Here is a 27231-nt window from a genome sequence, read left to right on the forward strand (position 1 = left end):
ATGATTGGAATTTACAGCTCGCGTACGCTGTGAAATTGAAATTCGTCGGAATGTTACCTGTCAAAATATATGATCGGTAATGCAGAACAACAACATGGATTGCACCAACCCCCTTGAAGATGGCACCAGGTGAAATCGTGCCCAGGTGAGTCGGCATACGGCGCACGCGTGCGACCCATTGCCTCGCTTGAGCCACGCTCGGCCCTTGGCGTCAGTACTGGTGCGGCGCCTGTGGTGAGGGTTGGTGTTTTTCATCGCAACCGAGACAACAGACCGGTGAGCGCCTTTTCATCTTTCGTATTGCTATAACTACGAATTCATCATCAATCATTGTCTTTCATATAATCGCGCGAGACGAAGCGCACCGGCAAATGACAGTTTGAATTTCTCGCATTTCTCGCGCGCCGGTGTCACCCTTTATTATCGAGTTTAATTCAAGATCGCTTGTTTCTCCGTACGTGCGTGTAGTAATCCTGCGTGTGTGGGGGCTTTTTTCACAGTCCCTTAGCTCGATAAACATATCTCCCCTACCCCTAGCCCTCGCCATTTTGGCTCGTCCTTACCGATCGATAGGAAGAAGATAATTGGAAATATTACCGACGCGGCCGATTGTTTCTCTCGGCTTGACGAATTAAAAAAAGAACTAATTATTATCGCTTATCGATGGACAGGTGGCGCTCCACACTCTTCAGGGAGTGCTCTCTGTTGTTCCTTTTTAATCCTTGTATTCTCCCTTTCTTTTCCGTGTCTTCTCGCCCCACTTGTTCAACCATCTTAACTCTATTTACATTTTAAATACAACCACCGCCGTCCTGATCACCGTCCATTTGTTTTCTCGCTGCGCTTGTTTGCGCGGGATCAATTGACAGGTTAAACGGCATGCAGGAATAATATTTGAAAGTGACGAGCATTATGAAGAATAGATCAGGCTTGTTTAAAGTAGAAACGGATCCGTTGGTTCTGTAAGATGATTTTCAAATCAGCCATTTTTGAAAAGCAATTTCTCGTATAAATGTAACTCGTTCACTCTACCTTTGTTCTTTTGTTAAATGACTGTGGATTTTACACAAATAACTACATCAAATACAACACTGTGAAGACATGAGACAAAATTTACAGATATCTTTATATTATTAAAATGGCTGAAAGTGGAAAGACATTTTAATCAGACTTACGTTCCTTGCCATTAATTTAGACAATTTTTATTTTTCATAAAAATCGACGGTCTATTTATTAAAATTGCTGCAGTAATTCCATAACGCAGAATAAGTTTTTATTTCACGTTTCTATAAAATATGCCACACGTATATCATCACATGCAGCTGTACTACTTCTGATATAATCTACAAAGTAGTTACTTGAATATGCAAGGTGTTTCACCGCTCGCTTCGCAAGTAGTTGTGAAAGATGCATTTTAATAATTGTTATATGGGTCACGGCATTATTATTTGCAGTATAGGGAAATGTAATTCTTGCGGAAAGGATAGTTTGATAAATATTAGAAACAATTGGTGTCAGGTAGTTAATTTGCACGAGTTTGTGCAATTGAACATTTATAATTGTTTAAGATTCATTACGGGTTGTTGCTATGTTATCGTTAGCAAAAGCAAAAGAAAAATCGTCGGTGGCTTGGGGTAGCATAGGTGTTGGGTTTCCAACATATACCACTAGAGGGCAATTGACATAAACCGCAACCCACTGATATTATTTACATAGGATTCTTACATGCATATAGGGATCAGTTGCGGCTATGATGGAATTTCCCGTACCGTGGGCAAATCTCGGATAAAACGACACTTTTGCCGCGGAAACGTTCCGTTACCGATATTTCCATAGTCAATCTCCAGCGTTACATTCATATTTCCGTTTTACCATTTTTATGGGACGTGGGAAACGAATACACCGAATGGATAATGCTTGTCATTATTACCGTTTCTTATTTACCATTATCAATTTTATAGGTTCATAGAAAATATATTACAAAACGTTCAAAATCTTCTCAGTCTGTGGAATAATTTTATAAGAACTGACAACATTACTTTAGAAAATGATAAATTTTGAGGTATAGTTGTTTTAAATTAAATGAGAATGAATCTATATTTATATTAAAATATCATTGTACTTAATTAAATAAAATTAGTAAATTTTGAGATATAATTATTTTAAAGCAGTAAAACAGATTGGTGATGGGTTTTGATTAAACTGATTGGATAATCAAAATATTGGATTGGAATGTAGGTTAGTATATATGTATATATAAATGAAAAATTTGTTGAAAGGTATAACGACATGCTTTTGCAGATTTCGTTTAATTGGATAAGTATTCGAGGTAACATTCGGAGATAGGATTAAATTATGAAACCAAGTCGTGCTAAAATTAATTAGCATTTACCTGGTCTATTACAAATTTGGACAAAAATGAACGCGGAACGCTCCTCTTGTTACATTAAATATTTCCCAGAGGTGTGCCTCGCACGTATATTTCCCTCGTGTTACATCTTTTAATTCGGTTCCGCTATCTGTGCCGTACGTTTTCATGCGATTTGTTTACGATGTTACTAGATACGCAGAGTTTCAGGTTTCGCTAGGCAGAGCGTTCATGGAGTATTTTTACGTGCGCTTTATAACACGTCACGCGATTCCTCTTATCTCTCGTTTCCAAATTCGGAGTTGTTTTTATCTTTGCAAAACGATTCTAAACAATTTCACACGTTCGTACTTATCAATACAATGGAAAATAGAAAATAATTTCCATTGCAAAAGATAATAGAAAATGATTGTGGCGCGCTGATAGAATATCTATTCAGATTAATGTTTTGACGAATAATTAATGGAGCAGTGATCAATTAATTGGTTATCGCTCGTGTTTTCATTTAACACCACCTACGCTGTTGCCCGGGTTTTAAATAGATTCTGTTCCACGTTTAGTATAGTTCCATGGTATCCGCTTCTATAGTTATCCATTTTATTTAGCGTTGATCTGCATTATTTACTCTCCCACCTATTTCTAACCGAGCCTCAGCTGTTGTTGCTATCGGCATTATTATTTTTAGGTCTTCCTAGATCCTGTCGATCGCTATAAATATTTCCTCGAGTAAACTCTAACGTGGACTCTGTGCACCGGGTGTATTAAAAGTTTCAACATTAAGAATTCGATAATAATTCTAATCATTTCATTAATTATGTTGATCGTTCGCTTTCAAAAGTTTCACGCAAATCTTTGTCTCGCGCTGAGAAAAATGCTGCCTGTCTTTCCAACGTAAACAACGATCGTGTTCCAAACTGTTTATTTGATCAACCACTAGCAAATAAACCTCTCCGCGTACCTAGGAAGCTTATGCTCTACAAACAAATGCATGAATTTTATGGACCCATATGCTGGGCCACTTAAAATGTATCATGTCAGAAAAACTATCACCAGACTGCTAATTCTCATGGAAATCGTGTAAACAATTTCTGAACGACAACGATTGCGCTATAACTTATTCGAACGAGATATCAAATATTTATTGTTGCAATTTGCATTTCAGAAATTGTTGAAAGTTTCGTCATTCCTATGTTACAAATATTTGAACAATATCGATTTAGAAAAATAGGTACTGTCGTTTGTAGAGAACTATTAAATTTATCTATCAATAATTAACGAAAAACATCGCACAAATCAATGTTCATGTTAACAGACGAACAAATTAATTACTGAACCGATCGCCGTATCTGTAAATTTGATTGCAAATAAGATTTAGATTTCGAAATCTGCGAATGACTTGGATAAACAATAAATTTCTCGCTCTACGAATTGTCGAAGTAAAAAGGAGATTTTCAGGTCGTGCCATATATTTGTTCAATTTAAAAATTCAATGACCTGTAAGGAATGTTTGAAGTGTGTCGTTCCGCACGAGGTAGGCAAAAGAAACTAGGAACGTGTAAGGAACAAAAGAAACGAATCAAGCAAATAGAAACAATGGCCGTCATTAAAACACTAGTGACACTAGATCATGTGACCTGTGAAGTATTGTTCCAACGCGATCAAATACGGAGGGAAAACAGATTTACCTTGTTCGCAAAAAAGTTTCCTTCTCAACTTCAATTCAGTTAACGTTCTTGCGTGAAAATTGTTATTCAAGTTACGTGTGTTAAATTGTTGCATACTAGAGGTAAAAAATATTTGGAGGTGATAAATATAAATAAGAAATATAAGTAATAAGTATCTACTAATTAAATACATGAATGAATTATCGGAAACCGAATTGGTAAATATCAAATACTTAACCTATTAAATAATAAGTTAAAAATTTCTTATAAGAATTAAATAAAAATTGTTAACAATTAAGTAAATTGTTAAATAATAACTAGATAAATTGTAAAATACTAAACAGATAAATTGCCAATCATTAACAAGACAAATAGCTAGATTAGACGAATTCTTCACTTCGAAATAAACAAAACTTTGAAAATTAAGTAAACGAATTCTTCAATAACAAATCAACAAATTTCACTAATAATAATAATAATTTAATAATTTCACTAATCCTAAAATAATAAATAAACGGGTGCGCAAATCGAGTCTAATTAAATATCGAGGATCAGACTAGAAAAATATTAACAAAAAAATTAATTTTCCAAAGCTTCGAATTTAGCGATTGCAGAGACCTTTTCCGAAAAAAGAGGGAGTCGAGGGAATCGTTGGGGTAGAGAATTACCATTAAGAGGCTAAATGGGTTCACGATGGAAATTGGGTAGTTATCAGCGATCGGATTCCGTTGTGTTCGACCCGTTTTCGATCTGTCGCGGTCCGATCGCTCGATTAAGCTGTACGGGCTGCCGAACGCTCGTTTATTCGTTTCAAGGGACTAATTGGTGCGGCGTGGTTGCTCTCTCAAGATCAGTCGATTCTCGACCGCGTTACGTCGCGAACCTACACTGTACGCTGTATGTTCTATGCATGCCTGTGTTTTGCTGGTCGGGTCAAAAGTTCAGGGGTTCACCGGGGGCTGAGACTTGACAGTGACTCGCCAGTTTCTTTGTACGCTTTCCACCAACGTAATAAATAATTCACTCGTTTACAAACCAAATCGGTTCAAATTTTAATATCGAATCACTTGTTCGCCTCTATCCTTTGTAAATTTAAAATGAATCGACCTCTTGTACTGTGACTGATTTCGTAATTATGTTGATCAGCACTTATTTGTTATTAATGAATTCGTACGTAAGAGAGAAAAACTATGCGGACTTAACTTGTTATAAATATTAAGCGACTTATTAACATACATGATATATAAGAAATTAGTAATTAAACGTGTTTATTAAACAATTTATTATTGTACATGTGGATTGAACAAAATAATCTATCGTAATATCATTTATATCAAATAATATATATATATCTATATATATATATATATATATATATAGATAAGAAATAATATATATATATATATATCAGACAATTTAATACCGTACGTAAATCATTATTATTCATTTCTTAGCTTAAGTATTATATTTAGGTAACTGTACAAGCAAAAGGAAAATAATTAAATAAATAATCGCAATGTATTGTAAAAGTACAAATTTTCAATTAAGTATGGACGATGACGGTAAATTTTGGGAAAAATATATATAAAATGCTCGATTTTATTAATTAATCTAGATAATTTCATCGTTAAATCGTAATTATTCTTTCTTACTTTGTTAAGTAAATGTCTCGATGGTTCTAGGTAATTTCAGAGAAATATGCCAACCTTTTGTTAACGAATCTCGGTACTGGCATACAATTCTCGATACAGCAATTAAGCGTAATTGTACGACCTGTGACACAATTATAATATCACAATTAAGCGCAATTTAGGTGACCGGTACTCATTAAGCGACTCCTCCCCTTCTGCAACTTTCGTAACCGTACGATGGCCGTTTTGACGCGGCTAGGCGTTTGAATATTCACTTAGGAAAGCTCATTATTCCACGAATATTAACAATTACACGTAATTTACAATTTAATCGTGAAAAAACATACTTATCAATTCAATCGTCATCGACGCATTTATCGGTGTTAGAAAAACGATTATGCATATAATTCGCATAATTGTTACATTCAGTTACAATAACATAATCCTAAATAAATCAAAAGTGCGCAATCTATTTAGATGTAAAATAATAATCTAATTCGTACACAATGTTTATATTATGTTTTATATAGTTATAAAAAATTATTTATAGATAAAGGGAAATAAAAAATTTGATTCAATCTCTTCATTGTTAATGTGCTGTGATCTATCAAACCAGTCAAAATAGTTGGTTGCTAATTATTTCTTTCAGACACTGAAATGATAAAAATGTATATTAATTATAAAATAATTCGTCTACCTATGTCATTGTTTTAAAACGATACCACATTAATCCCTTGTACTATCGCTCCTTTCATGCTGTGACAATTAACACACATTCGTACTTAATAATTTACCTAATAGGACCAGACAATTTCTGTTTCCTGTATTGTCTTTATTTATACTTTAATAACAGAAGAATTTACTCTTATTTCGATGTAGAAGAAATTAATAATGTTCATATTCAGTAGAGCTTGCATAAAATCTTCATCACGAGTCTGACTCGTTATTATAGTGCAAAGGGTTAATCGTGTTGAGTGCTTAGAGTATGTGATATTAAATTGTTCAATGAAAGAATAATTAACAGAAAATATTTTTAGTACAGAGATTATTAATACACAGAATATAAACAGACTCATAACAAAAGAAAGTTTCCGGTTTCGCCGTAAAATCAGGTATCTGTGATTTGTTTTGCGAATGAGATCCACAGGTGTATCGATTTCGATCGCAGTGCCGCACGGGCACAATAGTCATTAAACAACGCCAGTTAATTGTCACGGACGAGTTTCTTATCATCGGGATCGTCCGCTTGCGGTGAGTTGTTCGCATATCGATAAAACTTTCTTCATCGTCGCAACTTTCCCTATTGAAAGCGGGCCGCGGTCTAAGAGTGTATACCAGGCAGCTGCGACCCGGTTATATCGCCAGGAACATTTCCCGACGAAGAAAAATTTCCTTTTCAAATCTCGCTTCGGGAACCGCAACCGTGTTTCAGCGGAACCCCTCCGGTATTCCATCTGCGAGCGATGTTACAACTTTTCGACCGCCGCCCCACCGCGTGCGCCGCAAAAGGCTTCTTTTATTTGCATGAAGATCCTTGGGGCGTGGTGTTTCAGACCCTGGATCAATGGAAAGAAGCGTCGCCCTTTTTCCAATTTGTTGTTTCGCAATGGAAGCAAAATCTTCGCGCAGTCTTGCGCAGACTTTGCTCTCTAGAGGTCGGACGCGGCGGTGAATTAAATAAACGTCGGGGAAATCAGATTATTTAAATTTTCTCGAGTGTTTAAATTTCGTACACTCGAACTGTTGGCAGTGTTTTAGGAAGCTTTCTCCAGAGTTTTCCAATCATCCCGAATAGAAGAAGCTTGCGTTAAGTCGTAAAAAGCTTGCCAAGGGTGAGTTTTACGACTCCGAGGATGCCGTACATTGCAATACACTATGCAAAACTTCTGCAACTTCTTTCCAATTTTTCAAATATTACAGTCTTGAACTTCACACTCGAAAGTATTATACAATTTATTTAAAGAATTTTTCGTACATTCTAAACGCGAGAAAACTGTGTCGAACATAGAAAGTGTTAGACATAACGCAGTCAAGTCATAAGCACGGAGTCACAAAGTATAGAATAAGAATAAGTATAAGAATATTTAAATCATGCAACGTTTAGCTGCGTATTCAAAAATATTATACAGAATTTTTACAGAATTTTCCGCACATTCTATTAACGGGAAAATAATGTCTCATACCTGATTAAATCCTAATCCGGACCTAACACAGATCTTCGTACGCGTTTTTCGAACAGATCGCATCGAGCAACGCCGAACGTCGTTGCTTGTAAAAAATAATCCAAAGAGAGGACGAATTAATGATTTCGCGGGTAGGCAGAAAAAAGCTGGAGATATCCCCCTTGAGCACCGAGAAGGAACCGCCGCCATTATAATTGGAGTCACCGCGAACCTTCCGCCAATCGTCGCTTACGATCGATTCGAATTACGATCTTCCTTCTTTTTTTTTCCGCCACGTTCTACGGTTGGGGGTCGAGGCTGCTTCGTCTTCGTTCGGTCCAGTTCCTCTTGGCGAACTCGCCCGTTTCCGCTTTATCCACTTTCGTTTTAATGGAACCCCGTCTCCGTGAAAATTTCCGGTGGATCCGGCTAAAATGGACGCCCCTCTTAACGACGGGGGTGGCATTCGCGTCGCTGCCGCTGACAACGAGTGCGCCCCGCACTCCATGGTGCGACGGGGGCTAGCAGGTCCCCGGGTTTCGATGAACGCTCGTCACTCTGTTTACCGACACTTATCCGCGGGAGTCTCGATAATTGCCGGGCGTCGCGTTCCTCGAGAGGACATATCCGCGCCCCATTTGCTTCACCGTCGAGTGTTGTACGCTTTACTTTACCGCCTTTTCCTTCGTGGCAATATCGGCAGCCAAAGGTAAAGACGTTCTCATTTGTCGTGGTTCTTCTCGGTTTATAGTTGGCATGCTCCCGCGGATGCACTTTAATTCCCGCACGGGATTGCACTCGAAGGAATGACAAAATTGTGCCACTGGAATCTTTCCTGGTTTCACGTACCTACAGTGGCTGTCGCGGCTCTACCGATGTTCGCGATCCGCGGGAAATTCTACAAAAATTCAGTGTAGTACTTTCGAAAATTTAGTTGAATGCTACATGAATTTTCATGCTCGATCGAAGGTGAACAACTTCTGGCGATTCTACTGCCGATCTAAAGCCTCCACGAGTCGACAAACATTCTCCTCTAGGAAGTTCACCATTTGGCATAAGTTTGGTACGTTCAGGATCCGCCAAAAAATTCTGTGAAAATTCGATACAGTATTTTAGAATATATAGTATAATCTTACTATAGAGAGAAGTATACGATAAATATTGTTACATTATAGAGAAAAACGTATTACGAGGGATGCTTTTATTAATAACGATACCAACAACTTTTACAGATCATTTGTTGAACGTTTTATGACAGCCAAAGTTTAAAAATTTGTTTATCGTTAGAATCGATAACATTTTGACGAATAGCGCGCAATCTATCATATGAAATAATATAATTTCCACCGATTTCTCAAAAAAAGTTTGTCCGTGGCCGGCGGCTAAATGAAAAATGGCGTCCGATAAAATCGGTTTTACAATCGGTTATTCGTCGGATCGTTCAATCATCGTTTCCTCTCGACCATCGTTGCGCAAGCAATCCAATTATTCCAATTATTGAAATCGAGAATGTATTCCCCGTTGTGGATTGAACTTGTTAGCGGAATCAGTTGATGTCCCAGTAGCGTCAGCTGACATTCAATTAAACAGTGAACAAGATCGATCCGCCATTTTTATTTATACTCTCTACTACATCGGACAAACAGACGTGCCTCTTTTCCACTCGGATCAAGCACGCTCGTGAAATCTTTATCTCTCGCACAGATCTTCCGATATTCTATATTTACCGGTGTACCAAATCGTGCCTTTACACGCTAATTATAAATATTGTTATTTACTGAAAATGTTGCCGGGTTTAATGGATCCTCGAAATTTAATTACAGCATTAAAATATTTACGCGCGGTTGTGTTCCCAACAAAATTCGTTGCGATGGTTTTCGGATAAAATAATTGAGAAACAAGTTAATACTTTACTTGATAATAAATAATATCCTTGCAATTAATTTATATATTACGTTACATCTACATTGTTTGTTGTCCTTTATTATTAACGTTTCAATTTATTGTAACTGTTCCTAAGACTAAAACGTACAAATTTTTATTAAACTTGTACCGAAAATCAATTTGTGTATGCAGATTTTAAAAATTTGCTTGTGAAATATCCGATTTCAGAAATGTTATAATATCAGTACACAAAATCATTTACCGCGAGTGATTTCAATTTACGAACTAACTTCGATCTAAATGCTAATAATGTATGTATATCGCGTGCGGTGAAAATGTATCATGAGAAAAATCAAAGGGCGACTTCGAAAGCGTTGCATTTTTAATCATTTTTGGACGCGGGCTTTCGCGCGTCTGCCAGATCAGGAATTACTCTACTGTAACATAGCAATTTCGGCTAGCACGGCGGATGCTTTGAGCAGAGCTGATTGTTCAGAACAAAGGGTTAATTTTGAGAGGTAATCGATATCGCGAGAAATTCGTTCTCCGGGAGCGGAGAGTGCATTTTCTGCAACCGGGTTGCATCAAAGTTGCATAATGCATTTCACGTCAATAAAGCGGCCCTGACACTGTACACACAGCGAACACCCAACTACAATTTCTATTCAGAGGCCAGAGCATTCACGTTGCTCTTCCGTATACCGTGGAAAAATCAATTTTATACAAATATAGAAAACCGCGTCTTTCACTTTGTAATGTTCAGGGAATTCCTTCCGATGCTCCCTTTTATGACACACTATCGTATCTCCCGGTAAACCCTTGTTTATGACGTATGCTCTTATCTTACGATGCACATTTCTATTTTATCATACACATTTTTATTTTATCATCCACGTTTTTAGTTTATCATCCACGTTTTTAGTTTAAGATGCACGTTTTTATTTTATCATACACATTTTCATTTTATGACGTTTCTTTTCATTCACTTTGATTAATTATAATTTGGATAGCTTATTTATGTATAACTTTACCACTGTGTTTAACTATAATCTGAACACTTCGTTTATTATAATAAGAGCGAATTATTCAACTATAATTTGGTCACTTTATATATACAGCTATAGTTATATTGTTTGTTAGTCTGAACTATAGTCTAAACCATAATTTGAATCCCTTCTTAGCAATCATGATTTTTCCCACGAATTTGATTAATACTGTAATATTGAAACACGTTCTAAATAAATTGTCTTAGCAATTTCGAATAATTAATTGAAATGATTCTGTTACTTCTAACATTTTATTTATTCTTTCTCTGCTTTCTTGACAACAGTTTTAATTTCGCTTTTTAATCATTTGCAGCGTGGTCGACCCTTTTAATTAGACACTCTGTTTAAATCTTAAAACTCTTGGAGCCAATCGAATCTGCCTAAATTGTTTAAACTGTCAACAGTTCAGAGGCAACGAAAATTGTCCGAAATGTTTAAATCTTCAAGTCCCGAGTCAACAAAAATTACCTAAATTATTTAGATCTCAATAGACTTTACAACTAATAAAAAGCGTCCAAGATTCAAATGTCAAATATTCGAACACCAATCTTCGAATGTTCGTCGTCACGAATAAATAAAACACGTGCCGATGTTCTCCAAAAAGTTCGTCGACTTAAACTCTAACGACCAATCAATTCTCCGAACGAAATATAGAAGCATGGTTCTCGCAGATCGAAGTTCTAAGAACGAGTCCTTGAAAACTGTAGATTGGACGGGTTGAAAAAAAATTATTGTCCAGCATTTTTAAGGGATATTAATGTTTCCTGGTACATGACTTGTGGCGGGAGCGTGCACAGAAGAACGGCATCGCATTTATTTTTAGAAGCTCGAAATCACGCAGGCACCGGAAACGATTGTCGCGTGGAATCGATTCTGTTTCTCGACCGAAGGAAGAGAGAGAGAGAGAGAGAGAGAGAGAGAGAGAAAGAGGGAGGGAGAGAGGAAGAGCTCTTCGCAAATTGCTCTAAAATTTTCGCTAACGAGCTTGTCGAATATTTCTGTTCCAGATTCACCGGGATATTAATAAAAATGGGCACAACCTAGTTCGCGCGTGCGGAAGATTCGCTGGAAACACGACCGTCGAAGATGATGTGTTACGTTATTTGACCAACGCCCCGTCGATCAGCAATATAAAAAATTCAGTACAAAGTAAAAACGATTCCAAAAGAAACAAGAAAGAAAGAAATGAATCAAGTTAACGAAACAATACTGATGGAAAAGTGAAATCAAGAAATTCGCGAATGAGAAGAGACGACGATAGATTCTCGACGATACAACGAGAGAAATAGGAGCGAGGCGAAGGGAAACAAAGAGGGCCGGAAGCGAGGACAATCTTCACCAAAGTTACCTAATTAATTACTTAATCGGACGGGATCGATCGAAATTCAAATTTTTCCTGACGAGAGATCTCTGATTCGTTTGTAAATGTATTGAAAGTTAACGATAATAACGAGAGGTTGTTTATCGTCGTATATTGTCATCGTCGCGATTTAATTATTGTTAATGTTAAGAGATAGTTGCTGTTTTAAAGGGAGAGAGACACCGACGACGACGGACATCGGAGAAACGAAATATTTTGATTGCTGTTGCACAGAGATACAATCATTACCGAGAAACGAGAACTCGATTATTATGATTAGAGATTTAAGAAAGTATATATAGGTGTTAAAACTTGTGCGATGATATATAAATATATATATAGAAATACATATATATAGAAAAAGAGAGACAGAGAATTATATAGGATAGTTTGTGTCCATGGGGTCCATGTTTAAAGAGATTATCTAGAGAAAATAAGATCGTTTTTATTGTTGCTATTTAAAGAGAAGAGAAACATTATCGAAAGAAGAAAACAAGGAAAAGGTCGAAGAAGAATTATCAATTACAAGGTAGATTAGCTTATTTCAGTAAGAGTTTATGGACCCGATTAGTCAAGTTACGAATTTCTTAGAATTGACTCGATTATTTATAGTAAGAGTACTTTAAGATTGATAAATCGATCAGATTTTATTATTAGAAGTTTTCTTAGACACAACGTGGCTACTAAGAATTTTATAATATATCTATTGAAGTAGTAGTATGATCGATTCAGCAGAACCACGAATCTGACCACCAGAGAGACGAACGTTTCTTTAGAGTCTATGGAAATACTTTTGAGTGTGTCGAAAATTAGTTTTTTGACTCTCGGTTAAGCTTTTGCGATTTTATGATATTGCTTCGCAGTATTAACTGTCACTTTACGATATTATTTTATAATATCGCACTGCTATTTCACAATATCTTCTTACAATGTAACACCGCAACTTTACAACATCATTTTAGAATATTGATCAATAATATTATAATATTATTTTACATTACATACTGCAAACAAACAGAAATAACCACTGACACCATGACATTTAATACTTCAGAATTGAATATAACCAAATCAAAAATGGATAAACATTAATTCCAAGTTGGTGCTATATTTCATTTCCCCAAAAATGAGTATAACAAAATCAGAAGTGGATAAACATTAATTTCAAGTTGATGCAATTTAATTCTCCGAAACTGGATACAACGAACTCAAAGACGGAGAAACATTAATCACAAGTTGTTGTTGTTGTTTAATTTCATGTCGACACAGAGCGGACTGCAGAATATTTTCGTGAGAGGGGGAGAATGTTACATTGAAGCCGAGGACTTAAGGATCGTCGGGATGAATCTGGAAGTGGAGCTGATCGCGGGGGTGATTAAGGGCGGACCACCCCCTAAAAACTTGCCAGCGCCGAGGCTGATTAAAATTTTCATCGCTGGAGAATGGAACGGTCTCTAATCCTCTAATCCTTCTTTTATCATGCCGGCCAGCGGATGTTTATGCGGATCCATTTATTCAGCAATTAATTGGCCTGAAAACGAAAACTTTTCATCCACTCTCTCCTCTCTCTCTCTCTCTCTCTCTCGCCCCCCCCCTCTCTCTTACCCTCGTCCTCTTTGTCAGTCGAGTTTCTCTCCTCGTGACCAGAACAAACAGAAACTCCATTAAAATTCCAAGTACTCCCGAGGCTTTTAATTAACGGAATAACATCCGCTGTCCGTTTATTATTAATACTCTTAGTTGTGTACATGTCGCTCTGTGTGTGTACGTATGCGTGTTTAGATGTCCTCTGTGAACGACACGTTCTCTGCATACACACCACTGTCGCTTTCTCAAACGATCCATCGATGTGTACCGTTGCACAATTTGTTTCATTTTCTTTCATTTCTTTTCTATCGTTCGGCTATTAAAATTATTCACGATTTTTGACAATTGTTCTGCTCTTGTTCGTCTGTGGAAGGGGGGGATTGTATGTAACAAGCAAAGTGATGTTCAACCACATTAACAGAAATATATTTGAAATTGTTTTTAATATATTGTATTATATTAGCTGGGATGATAATATAAACTGATTGGTTAAAGTTTTATAAACGTTTTAATAATTCGGAATTCCTCTTGAGTTTGTTAATGGAAGTTTAATTAATTTATTCCATGGCTGCCATTGAAACGTAATTTACTTTATAATTGTCGGTTCTTCTCTCCACAGGATATAAGAAAAATAATTTGTTGAACTATTTGATTCGCTTTCTCTCCCCCCCCCCCCCCTCCCCCCTCCCTCCCCCCCCCCCCCCCCTCTCTCTCTCTCTGTCTGTCTATCCATTTATCTATCTATATATTTCTCTATCTCTATCTCTGTCTCTATCTATCTATTTTTACATGATTAATTAATACACTGTTCGTGCACTATGGAATTGTAAATGAATGTTTGTTTAAATCTTCACGTGCCTGCGTAGCCATGTGTTCGTCGAATCTTTTCGTATGTGTCTCTAGACGTCGATTTTCGCTATTGCTTGGACTATTTATCGAAGTGTATGTGTGAATAGCATGGTTCTCTAGATATGTTTGTATAAGCAAGTTTTCCTGATTTAATAGTGGCAGTTTTGAAACAAACGTCGAACATAAAACGATGATTACTTTCAGTTTGCAATTTATAACAATTAGTTTATACAGACATTAATTCATTAATACTTTGTAGAAATTTTTCTGAAAATTCTGAAATATTCCACGTATGAATAATTGTTTTATTCTTTAATATAAATTTTTATCAGAGAAGAAATGTTACGAAAAAATACAAATTTTTCAGTCTTCAAAAATTGTACATAATTAGTTATTGAAATGTTCTTATCTACATAAACTTCGAGAATGGACTAACGTCTATTAAGTTAGGAAAACTGTTAAAATAGGCATGCGATAATAATTTAAATTAATTAACAAAAATAAAGCGGAATTATCAAAAACAATAAAGTTAATAGCAAAAAGTAATGAACACGTTTGTTCGATGAAAAAAACAGTTGTCAGCCATTTAATAAACTAATTTGTTGATTGTTTAAGAAGGCTTCTAATCGTTTATTTATTGTTCCACCTATCTAATCGTCTTCGATCAATTATCGTGTATGCTTGTATTTATTTATGTAATAAGGTCGTAAATTACAGGACTCTATAACGTTTATATTCATCGTATTATATGATTATGTATGACACATTTTGAGAAAAACGTCAAAATGCATTTCTATCATTCTATCATTTGAAAAACTTAATAATGACGAACTTATTGTTATTATTATTAGAATCACTGACAAAAGAAGCATCATTTCCTTTGAGATTTTCTCATTTTCTGTCCGACGATTAATATTTGAAGAATCGGGAACGCAACAACCGTTTCTTATGTTCGTTCATTTCAATTTCATTTTCCCGGCGGCGAGAAATTCAATTCCACGTAACATAGTTCCAATAAATGCGTCCTCGAGAGATGCTTGCTTGGAGTATGATTCACGGGAAACATCGACTTTAATAAGAGCGTTAAATTTTTACGTGATCTGCCGGCCATACGAAGGGTTGAACTACTTTATTTTTTAGTGGACTCGTGGATATTTGATCGGCAGAATTTTTGACGAACAAACTTCAAATTGGTAATTAAATTTTCTGTGTTTGCATACTTGATAGCGCAGGAATGTTTTAAACTTCGAAGTTCGTTGGAATTTCGTTGGAGAACTTGAACACCGGGCACGGTATTAAAAACGGACTACGTTTGAAAAAGTATTCGGAGCATGCGACGTCAAATTTCAAATATGAAGTCGACGTGAAATGATAATTTTGGAAAAATATTCCGCAGAGTTCGCCTCGGAAAGGAAACAATTTTTGGAACTCGTCGGGCCGGAACTGCAATCGATGTATGACGACATGGGTATCGAGGTAGGAGAACAAAAAATTGCCATTAAAAAGTTCCAAGTAATTGTACGCAGTCGGATTCGCTTCGCTATTTTTATCCGCCGGCGAACTATTTGTCGTGCGAGAAATGCTCGCGCGAACGCTTCGATAATGACCAAACCGATCGCACGATGTAAAACTTAATGTTTAATAATCTATCGATTTACGCATTCGTCGCAAGCTTTTAACAAATGAAACATTACGCAGGTGTTATTAGTGGACATGCATTATGCAACGAACGTGAATCCCGATCGAAATCCATTTCTAGCCGAACAGTTCCTCGATGAAATACGTGCTGCCCATCAACATTCGAGAGGCTGTTTCTTTTTGGTAAGTTCGCGGCTGATAAACATGCAAATGCCGTCGTAAGTTAGTTAATACGATGCGTCGTCTCGTATGCGATAACTTGATCGCTCAATTTATAACTCGACTACTCCGAAGGAAACTTCGCAAGCATAATTTAGGAAGTGTTTAGTACACTTTCATTCATATTTTTATTTTCGATCCGGAAACCGTAATGGTTTCTCAACTTTTATTCGAACTTTTACAATTTTATGATGTTATTTTACAATACTGTTTTACAATATTACTTTCCAATATTAATTATTACTTCGCAGAATTATTTGACAGTTTTACTTACAATTTTACAATATTACTTCCCAGTTTTACTCGTAATTTTACAATATTGCTTTATGATTTTAAAACAATATCCTACAATATTATTTTACAATATCATTTTATAATAGTATTCTACGATATCATTTTACAATATCATTTTATAATAGTATTCTACGATATCACTTTACAATATCATTTTATAATAGTATTCTACGATATCACTTTAAAACATTTCACTGCAATTTTGCTATTAGTATTTCGCAATATTATTTGAATATAATATAATAATAATACAATGTTACCATTCAGTTACGTTTTTTAATAATTTCGCAATACGATACACCACAATTACTGTTATAAAAATAAAACGCGTACCATCTCACGTGTAACATTCGAAAGCAGCAACGATTAAAACAATTTGCACAGCAGGAAAATCGGATCGTATTGTTAAAGGTATTGGTCGGCGACGAATACAATGCAGGATGGCTGCCAACAAAGCTCACCGAAGATACTTATGGGATTCTTTCAAGCCAGTGCTCAATGATGGAAGAATATTACGAACGCGACAGTAATAATTGCTACATCCTGAAGGCTGGCAGGTGAGTTAAGTTTTATTATCGAGGTTGTATATGAGGGAAATGGAAATGGCGTTCGAAAGTAATAACAAAAAAATAAAATGCCGGTGCAACTGTAATCTGGAAAATCCGTAATTTTTTTACGGTCCCTGCTTCCTGCGCTATTTCACGTTTCTCTTTCGACGCTTTTCAAACTCGTTCGACCGTTTTTTACACCCTTAATTTTATTGTTGTTTTTCGTTACCAACTAGTTCGTTCCAGCAATTTTTAATAATATTGCATGCCATGCATCTGCAATTTCAATCTTTAATAAAATTGTATGCCATGCAACTGCAATTTTTAATAAAATTGTATGTCGTGTAACTGCAATGTCGATTTTTATTTATCATTGTTTATGCACAATTGTTTGTTCGTTGCTACGTTTAATTTATTGTTTGAACGTACCGCACTAGAATCAGTATATTATTATTTATTTATGATTTAAGCCGTTAGTTTCGTGTTGATAATTTATTGTTAATTTCGCGGCATTATTTCTTCTGTCAGATACGGTACAGTAGAAGACAGTTGGCAGAGCAAAGAGCCAACGATGAGGGAAGCTTTGAGAAAAGCTGCAGAAGCCGTTGTTTCAGAGAAACGTGACAATGAGGAAATTAGACAAATATTGAAGAGCACTGCAGAGAGGCAGTTGGAGTACGCTTTATGTGAGTAACAATTTGAAAGAACTACTTCTTCAATTGAACGTACTCAAACCTTTTCCAATTACGAATCACCATTTTCCTGCGAGCTTAGTTTTCACTCGCTACAGTTTCAATTAGAACTTCCCGCATTTCAATCCATTTTACTCTAATTTTATGACATTAGCGACGATTAACACGACAGTAGAAACTACTGAAATATCCAATACGAAGTTCTAATCGAAATTGTAAATAATAACAATAATAATTTCCAAATGTATGTAAATAATGTGAAAGGGAATTAAGAGAATCGATAATAAAAGAAAAGTATAGCACAACCGTATTAAGAAACATAATTAGAAGACATATATACAGGGTGTTTCTAAATTATTGTAACTCCGGGAAATGGGGGGTAGCTGAGGCTATTTCAAGTAACTTTTTCGTTTGCCGAAATGCAATCCGCGGCTTTGTTAACGAGTTATTAACAATTAAAGTTGGCTGCGCACCGACGAGTTTTCGTGCTGCTGCGCACATGAGCGCGAACGATTCAGGGACGACTCAAGCCCGTCTCGGTGACAGGAGCCACGGCCACGTATCGCCTCTGAGCCGCGTTCGATCATCAAATAAGAATTTCATGAATTCCACAAATGTTATTAATGCAAAACTTACCAATGCAGTTGTAAATGTTGTAATCCACGTATGTAATCCACGTATGTAGAACGGCACAGATTACACTAACTTTCACTTAGGTTTTCACTTTCACTGCACTATTATTTCACACTGATCACGAATTATTCAACAATTAACACATGTCCGAAGTTTTCAGCGTTATTTTGTGTGGCCCTGAAAAGGGTCGATTAATTTCAAATACGGAGAAGTTATTAAGTAATTTCAAATACTTTTTAAAGAACGGTGAAGTTTTAGGGACGAAATCTCGAACGAAACTGACCTTCTCCACGAAGATGTTCACACATACTGTGTCGATTGTCATAGCAACGGACACTCGGTTTTAAAGAAATTTGAGATATAGTAGTAAGTTTCAAAGAGACGACGCGGATTGTACTACATATAATTGATTGTGTACCGCAGCTTTGTATAAACTTTCTCGACGTCTCTAATTTATGGGGGGCGGCGTAATTAATAATATGACGAGTCGTGTGGTGCAGCTTATTAAACAGTGTGACGTTTGGAATTTATGTGACAGCGTTGGACGAAACCCGAGAGGGGATCATAACGGTGGTGCGAACATGGAAGGGGAAGAAAAGTCCAAGGTCGGTGGCGTCATTGAAAACTCTGGCGTCGGATAATCTACCGTCGGACAACATAATAAACGTGGAAGTAGAACAGGAGCCCGGCGGAATTAATCCGAACCACAGGTCGCACAAGGTCTACCTATCCCACGTGTGCCGTTTGCTGGTGAACCGGGTACAGACTCTGGTTAATGCGTCCATCGAGGCCGACCCTGAGATGAAAAGTAAAAAGAAAATGGTACAAGAGGTTTACGCCGAGAGTCTGATGCACCTCGCTCTTCTCAGGAACGTGAAACCTTGCGAGGAGACCAACGAACACATACGACGGATTAAGGAGCTTTTAATATCCGGTAAAAATGGCTTTCATATCCGTGAAATGGCTAGCACTTTCCGTTGCGCGGTACTCTGCGAACGTCTTTCTACTTTAGCTTCTGGGATATGGTACTTGGTTTGGGATGCGAATATGTGTCAGGAGCATGTTGGAATAGGAAAAGTTAGGCAAGTTTTATTTCACTGGATAGGCAAATGTTATTTACATTTCCTGAGGAAATAGATTTTGTTTCGCTTGTCTGACTAGAAAGATCTTCGACTTGTTTGAGTGAAGAGAGTTTATTTTACTTGTCTGATCAAATAAAACTTGTTTCACTGGTCTGACTAGAAAAATTTTATTCTATTTGATTGATCAGAGAGACTTTATTCTAGACGTCTGATTAAATAATTCACTCTCCTCGTCTGACAACGTAGATTTTACTAATCTTGTTTAACAAAGTGGATTTGATTACTCTTGCCTGATAAAATGAATTTTACTCTATTTGTCTGATTAAACAGACTTGATTCCCCTTTTTTTAAATGACTTTGTCCCGCTTGTCTGACTAGGAAAACTTTGCTCCACTTGCCTATGCAAGAAGACTTTATTCTATTTGTCCGATCAAATATGCTTTGCTTCGTTTGTTCGACTAGACAAACTTCACTCCATTTATCTGATTAGATATGTACTATTTTACTTGTCCAGACTAGAAACAGTTTTTACATTCGCCTGATCGAGCGCACTTTATTCCACTTGTCTTACCAAGCGCCTCCAATACCATTTGTTTGACGAAATGCTTCTGATTCCACTTGTCCGACTAAACGCTGCTGATTCCACTTAATTGACTAAATGCTTCCGATTCCACTCGCTCGTTAAAATACTCTTAATTCCAAATACTTGATTCCACATCGAACGCTTCTAATTCCACTGATCCGACTAATTTAATTTCATTTATTCAACGAAGTGAATATAATAGTTCAGTATATTTTTTCAGTAACTGAAGTTGAAAATTATCTGCGAGGAATATGTAATATTTCCGAGCCTTGGCATACTACCCTTGACATAATACGTAATCTATCGCACACAGGTAAATCCCAGAAGCATGGTCCGATACTAGTGAGGGGCGGAAAATATTCCGGAAAATCGTCTCTGCTGTCGAGGATTTATATGGAAACGAGTTCCTGGCTGGGTTGTACGACTTTCACAGTAGTTCGTCTCTGCTCCTCCACCCCCCGGTCCGCTTATAGTTTAGAGCTGCTTCGAGTACTATGCCAACATATCGGATTCCTCTCGGGCCAATTGGACGGTACCCTGCCGAAAGATGCTTCCTTCGACCCGTTATATCTGAACAACTGGTTCGGCCAGATCATGAGGAAAATAGAGGAGGAGCCTTTGAAGGAACAGCTGTTGATCCTGATCGACGACCTGCACCGACTGCACCCCTTAGAATGCGACATCATCGCTGCTCTATCGTGGCTGCCTTTAAATTTACCTGCAGGTGAGACAGGAGACGATCAAATAAGAATCGTTCTGTGTGGAGAAGCTATGCGCATGCCATATAACTGTTGTATAAATAGCAACTGTTACATAATTATTACCAGACTGAGGATTTTTATGTTGAGTTCAAATTGCCTGCATCTATTGTTAGCTACGGGAACTATACAGGCATTTATTTCGTTTTTTAACAAAATTTTAACAAGATCCAAGAAACACAATGGCAGCTTTAGGTTCTTTAAATGTGTTTCCTATTTTGTATTCGATCGACAGTAAAAATAGCTTGTAAACAAAAATATATATAATTTAGGATTGTTCAAGCCCCGCTACTCTGTTTTATAGTTGTTGACAATCGACAATTGTAAAAACGAGCCGCGAGGTTCAAATGATCGTATCCTCTCCTCCCGAATTGTCCGCTTTTGTTTGCAAGATGAGGAACAATTGGAAAGAATTTATTGTTAGTCGTTTTTGTTATAATCATTATGTTTCTACAGACGAAACTGTGTACGTATAATATATGTACCATTACTGTACGTATTTTAGGGGTGCATCTGGTGGTAACGACAGCCATTCCACCAGAAATGCTGCGGTTAACGCCAACGCAGAAGGATCGACTCCGAAGTTCTCAGATCCTGGTTGAACTTCAAGATCCGCCGGCAGATCCACAGGATACGGAAAGTGTGTTCGATCAATTAGAGAGGCTGGTGGGTCGGTGCGCTGCAGACAGGCTCGGCGCCATCCTGGCTTCCTCGGAGTATGGTCTCTCTGAAACCGAGGTCCTCGAGGTAATCATGCCGACGATCGAAGACGGTCCGCTGTATCTCAAAGATGGCAAATACAACTTCTCGACGTGGACGTTGGTCAGACGAACGTTCGGCGATTACTTGAAGGTGCTCTTTGAAAATATTTTACAAATAATTGTACACCCTGACATATTTTATGAAAGCTATTTTGAACCGTTAAAGGTTTGCGTGATGAGCGGAAGGCTGTTGTTCTCCTGGCGCTATCCAATCCGAGATCTGGCAAGGAAACGGTACTTTGCTAATCAGGAGATTCTGAAGACCTATCACGACGAGCTGGCGAACCTCTTCTTCTCAGAGGAGTTTGAGGAAAAGGACGACAAGTCGTCACCGGAAGAAGAAACGCCAAAGAAGACGCCGTTTCAGAGTAGACCAAGGACCAATGACACTGCATACAACTTGAGACACGTGGAGGAGGCTTGGTTGCATCTCCTGAGGGCCGGGGACGTCGAGAAACTGAAGAAGCTGGCCGTCTGCGCCTTTGATTTCCTGCTTGCTGCGGTACAAATGGTTTCAGTTAGCTATCTGAGGTGCGTTTTGGAGCATTCACGGAGATACTTGCTGGAGAGAGACTTGGAACTGGTCTATTACACCGTTAGAAAATGCAGTGATATTTTGACGAGAGATCCCCTGCAACTGGGAGCCCAACTCATCTGCTGGCTGAGACCTGTTGCTGAAGATTGCGGAGACTTGGTAGGAAATGGTTCCCTTTCTGCAAAAACACTGCCATTGACGATCTATAACAAGTACAGAAAATTCTCCTACAATGTCCCTATGCTATTTCTACTGTATACACGTTGTTCCTACGCCTACGTTAAAATTGAACGTAATAAGTCAAGCATATAATGCAACACGTGATGGCACGACTCCTTTAACTAGACTTTCAATAATTTTTTCAATTCGAACATTTTAAAACTGATTTTTTTTAACTTATTGTTTGTAATTTATTGGTTAAAATGAGACCAAACATGATATAGTTTGTAAAAATATTTTTGATTACATTAAATAAAGTCGAAGCTCGAAGAATCTTGTTTGGTATTCCCAAACTGAGAATGTTTTCGATTCCAAGTTTATTTTAGAAAATTTGCTGTAATTTGTAAGAATAACGTTTGTAAAACAAATTTGTTGTATGTGGAACTGTTTCTGGTTCAAGGTGAGCCGAATGGTAACAGCGGCGATGGCATGGTGCGACGGCTACACTGCACCGCTATTAGTGCCATTGAATGGATGGCTGCAGCCACCCTTGCCCCTACAAATTCGCACACTCTCTTGTCCGCAGGGGGTTAAACTGGTCGAGGTTGCTCCCTCTGGGCAACACGTTATCGTTGTGCCCTTTCAAGGGGATGCTCAACTCTGGCACGTTATGTCTGCCCAGTTGGTTCACACGTTCACAGGTAAATAAAACCGTCTGCACCCTAATTTGACCATTAAATACAAAACACTGATACTGAAATCGCCATGATCATATATATTTAATTACCGGTCTGCGTTGTAACCGTGTCCATAAAATTATTTTAGGCCACTCGAACCCAATATCATGCTTAGCTGTGACACAACACTCGCAATACTTGCTGACAGGCTCCGAGGACACTTCCATCATCGTTTGGGACATGAAAGAATTCAGTTTAAAGCTAAGAATCCGAGAACATATCGCTCCCGTTCTGTGCTTGACCACTGCGCTCAAGAACACTGTGATTGTCAGGTTTACAATTTGATATTCAGTTACTTGTTAATCTGTCCAAACATTTATACGTACGGACAATGCAGTTCGAAAGTCATTACTATTATGTTAGCCAATAAGTTACTACGTTTCTCTGTATGGCTATCTACGGCAGAAAAGGAAGAAAACGCAATGACTTACTGCTCAACTTAATAGCGTTATTTAGTTCAGAATTATACACGAATTACATACATTGCTATTAGATCTGAACCAGTATAGATTTCTACAATTAAATTTCTCTTAGCTCGAAGAATATCCTTTCACGATCCACATCGATCTTTCTTTTCTTCATCGCAGCGGCGGCGAGGACTCGAGGATCATCATCACAAGCCTGCTGACCGGCTACGTCCTGATCAAGGTCGACCACCATAGAGGTCCAGTGAACTCCGTTCGCGTGAATTCCGCCGGCGAGATCCTGGTCTCCGGTTCCTCGGACTGCACCGTTTGCCTCTGGTGTCTGGAGAGGTTCACGTTGCTGAAGAGCATAACTTTGCCCACGGCAGTAATGATGCTGGACGTGTCCGCCGATTCGTTATTCCTGCTGGCCGCCTGCGAGGACCAGAAGCTGTACCTGAGATCTCTGGCTACCGGCACGGAGATTCACACCTTGAGGGGCCATCAAGGTGACGTGAAGAGCATCTGCTTGGCCAAGGACTGCAGGAGAGCTGTCGTAGGCGGGGCCAAGGGCAAAGTCTCTGTCTTCGATATGCACAGTGGTAGACTGACCAGAACGTTGCCTGCCAATCCCTCTGCCGATGTCTCCGCTGTCAAGGTAGATCCCGCTGTCGACTATGTAGCTTTTCAAGCCAGGCATTATTTACAATATACGGATGAAACGCCGAACAGGTGACAGAGAAGGACGACTTCTTAATCACGGCGGCAGGGGACAGAGTTACATATTGGAGTTTCCGGGGCGAAGAGGCTTTCTTGAAGACTCTAAAGTCTGGAAAACAGGAGTCCCTGCACCCCCACACAGCGTCGATCTCTTGTTTGGACATTTCCAGGGACGGAGCAATGGCGGTTACTGGCGGTGTCGATTCCCTGGTGAATCTCTGGCAGTTGAACACTCACGAGCTGCTATCCACTTTCGAGGGACACATCGCCAGCGTGACATGCATCGCTTTCTCTGCTTCTGGATTGTTTGTTGCATCTGGTAAGCGCGTTATTCATAGTACAATACACTGTTGAGTTCGTCACGACGTCAGCAACAATCTCACGATGACACGTGAAGAAACGTGTTTTGAGATTTAAGAATTTGGTAACACGTAGACCACTATACACCGATGAAATTCTGCTTGAAACAATTTTGAATCTCACTACTGGGAATGCCTACAAAATTGATGACAAAACGTAACGCGTACAACCTGTATACGATTAAATGATTTGCATTTATTTCAGGGTCCGAGGACAAGACTGTTCGAGTCTGGGGACTAACTTTGGGTCTGATGGTGGCAACATTCCGGCATCAGGCTCCTGTTACTTCAGTAACAGCTATGTTCGATGGTCGAAGAATCGTCAGCTCGGACAGGGGAGGCGCCATTCGAGTTTGGGCAGCTGATTCTGGCACTTTGATCCAATCCGTTAGCGGACGCGGTCGTTGCATTACGGTTTCCACCGATATGAAGTACTTACCAATCGTTTTATTCCACATAATTACATTTTTATTAATCGATAATAATAAAAATTATTGTAGGTTTGCAGTATGCGATACAGGGGACAATCAAGTACGAATAGTAAGCTTAGGGACCGGTCCGGAAGAAAAGTACCAAGTGTCGCATTCCCAGGATATCACCTGCCTCGTGGTCACCCCAGACTCTCAATCTCTGATCACAGGTTCCATGGATATGAGTCTAAAGGTTTGGCAGCTCGCTGGTGGGAAATTGTCGCAGGTGCATTTTCAAAAGTCTACAACCGTCTAACTTGGTTCTGTTTTTCTCTAATTAAAATTACTAAATTAACATTAGTCGATAACATTAATGACATCACGAGTTTGAATGCAGGTCCTAGTTGGCCATACGGACCACGTGACCTGTGTAGCAGTTGCCGTTCTGGACAAGGCCATCGTGGTGTCCGGTTCCAGGGACGCGAACCTAATCGTTTGGGACATCAACACCGGCGCCGATGTGCACACCTTAAAAGGACATCTGGGCTTCATAACCTGTGTGAGATTATCGGGCGATGGTACTTTAGCAGCGTCCGGTAGCGAGGACAAGAGTTTGATTGTTTGGGACACGAAGAAGGGCTGTTCTCTGAGCAGCATCATGCTGCACGTGCCGGTGGTAGGTCTCGAGGTGGCCATGGACATGTCCAGACTGGCTCTACACCTGCTGGAGCACAAGTGCATGCCTATACTCTGTTTGCACAACACCCCGGCCCAGTATGTTAAATTGCCCGACTATGTTGCACCTTGGTGCGACGTTAGAGATATGAGGCCAGCGGGTCCAAAGAGACCCACCAAGAGGTTGCTGAAAAAGGAGGTGTCATTGGACAGCGACACTTGGCGCAGGAAGTACGGCCATCTCACTTCAGGTAGAGCAGTCAATATTTTATTTTGTTTGAAAAATATTTTATGCAAATTGAAAATTGATTGGAGAGATCAATCTTAACAGGAATGTCAGCGTCATCGGTGGAGAATCTCCAGAGACGTTTCAGTGTGAGCACCTCCATGGACGAGATCAGCAAAGTGGGATTAACCAGCAGCCCGTCGGGACTGGGACCGGAACAAGCTGCTCTTGCCCAATCACAACATTTTGACCAATTAGAAGCGCTTTGGAACATACAGTCACCGCCATCCAGGTCACGATCGCATGGTAGAACCCTGTCCAAGCAGAGTTCCCTGCAGGCCACACGGATCTCCGACTCTGAGGAGGAAGGTCAGTACCTTCTCTCCAGAAAGAGTTCATAAATAACCTTGACTATACCTCAGCCATATTGTTGATTAAGTGGTGTACTATATTCTTTTTGATTCCTTCGAACCAACTCGTCTATTTCTAGATATATATACATATTTCAAACATAAAGCGTACACAAATAAAGTACATAATCAGCTTTTTATGTATCCAACATTGTTAGGCTAATCTGCTTTTTTATTTCCAACCAAAAAGCAACTTCTGGTCAAAGAAGGCAACATTTTTCTGATAGTTTGTGATCTAGAGACTATTATAATCTAATGACAAGTTTCTGTTTTAGGTCTACCGGCTTAAGGCATAGTCTCATTGGAAACCAAATCCTGAGAGTCTAATCTCTGGAAGATCCTAATCATCGTACCTTCTTCTCCATTCGGCCTCATAGAGGAACAATGGAGGAACAAATAATGGAACAAATAGGAAAAGAAAAAAAATACAAAAGTATGTCCCCCGCAGTGATGCTCTAAGTTACGAAATATTCTCGTGTCCGATGCAATAAACGTGTGCGTATGGAATATACATCCGCACACGTAATATCGATATTTAAAGAGAAATAAATTGAAGTGGTTTATTTTCATCGTCCGTCGCCTATCTACTCACGAACAATTATTCTTTTCGTTCGATAGTGTTAGTTTATCAACAAAACTTGTTTTGCAATGAAGTTTCTAGCGACTTTATTTCGCAGAAATAACATGTATATATTATATATTCTTATTTATATATATATAATCGTTATTAACACTTTACCTACTGGAACCAATGCACGTTCCAATGAATATTCTGTATCGGTGAAAACTTGAAATAATATATTGATGTATAAATAGATTCGTTGACCTTGTTGGCAA

At 38.3% G+C, this 27231-nt stretch overlaps 1 protein-coding gene across 4 annotated transcripts; it reads left to right on the forward strand.

Moving 5' to 3' along the window:
* Positions 1 to 213: 213 nt before the first annotated feature.
* Positions 214 to 27042, forward strand: LOC144472467 (NACHT domain- and WD repeat-containing protein 1). 4 transcript variants are annotated; one of them, XM_078185584.1, is made up of 20 exons: positions 214 to 276; positions 11763 to 12644; positions 13385 to 13565; positions 15948 to 16027; positions 16250 to 16372; positions 17114 to 17259; positions 17779 to 17936; positions 19114 to 19509; positions 20554 to 20964; positions 21504 to 21850; positions 21926 to 22453; positions 22914 to 23154; positions 23279 to 23462; positions 23778 to 24252; positions 24327 to 24633; positions 24879 to 25104; positions 25174 to 25369; positions 25481 to 26009; positions 26090 to 26353; positions 26670 to 27042. In XM_078185584.1, the coding sequence occupies exons 3-20, from the start codon at positions 13457 to 13459 to the stop codon at positions 26681 to 26683; spliced, it is 4734 nt and encodes a 1577-aa protein (XP_078041710.1). In that variant the 5' UTR covers positions 214 to 276; positions 11763 to 12644; positions 13385 to 13456; the 3' UTR covers positions 26684 to 27042. The 4 variants fall into 4 exon arrangements, with proteins under 4 accessions (XP_078041710.1, XP_078041714.1, XP_078041712.1 ...); XM_078185586.1 differs by lacking the exon at positions 214 to 276 and adding an exon at positions 6837 to 6914; XM_078185587.1 differs by lacking the exon at positions 214 to 276 and adding an exon at positions 7457 to 7495.
* The last annotated feature ends 189 nt before the right edge of the window (positions 27043 to 27231 follow it).

This window comes from Augochlora pura, chromosome 7 (assembly GCF_028453695.1).
Source record: "Augochlora pura isolate Apur16 chromosome 7, APUR_v2.2.1, whole genome shotgun sequence".
Taxonomy (NCBI): domain Eukaryota; kingdom Metazoa; phylum Arthropoda; class Insecta; order Hymenoptera; family Halictidae; genus Augochlora; species Augochlora pura.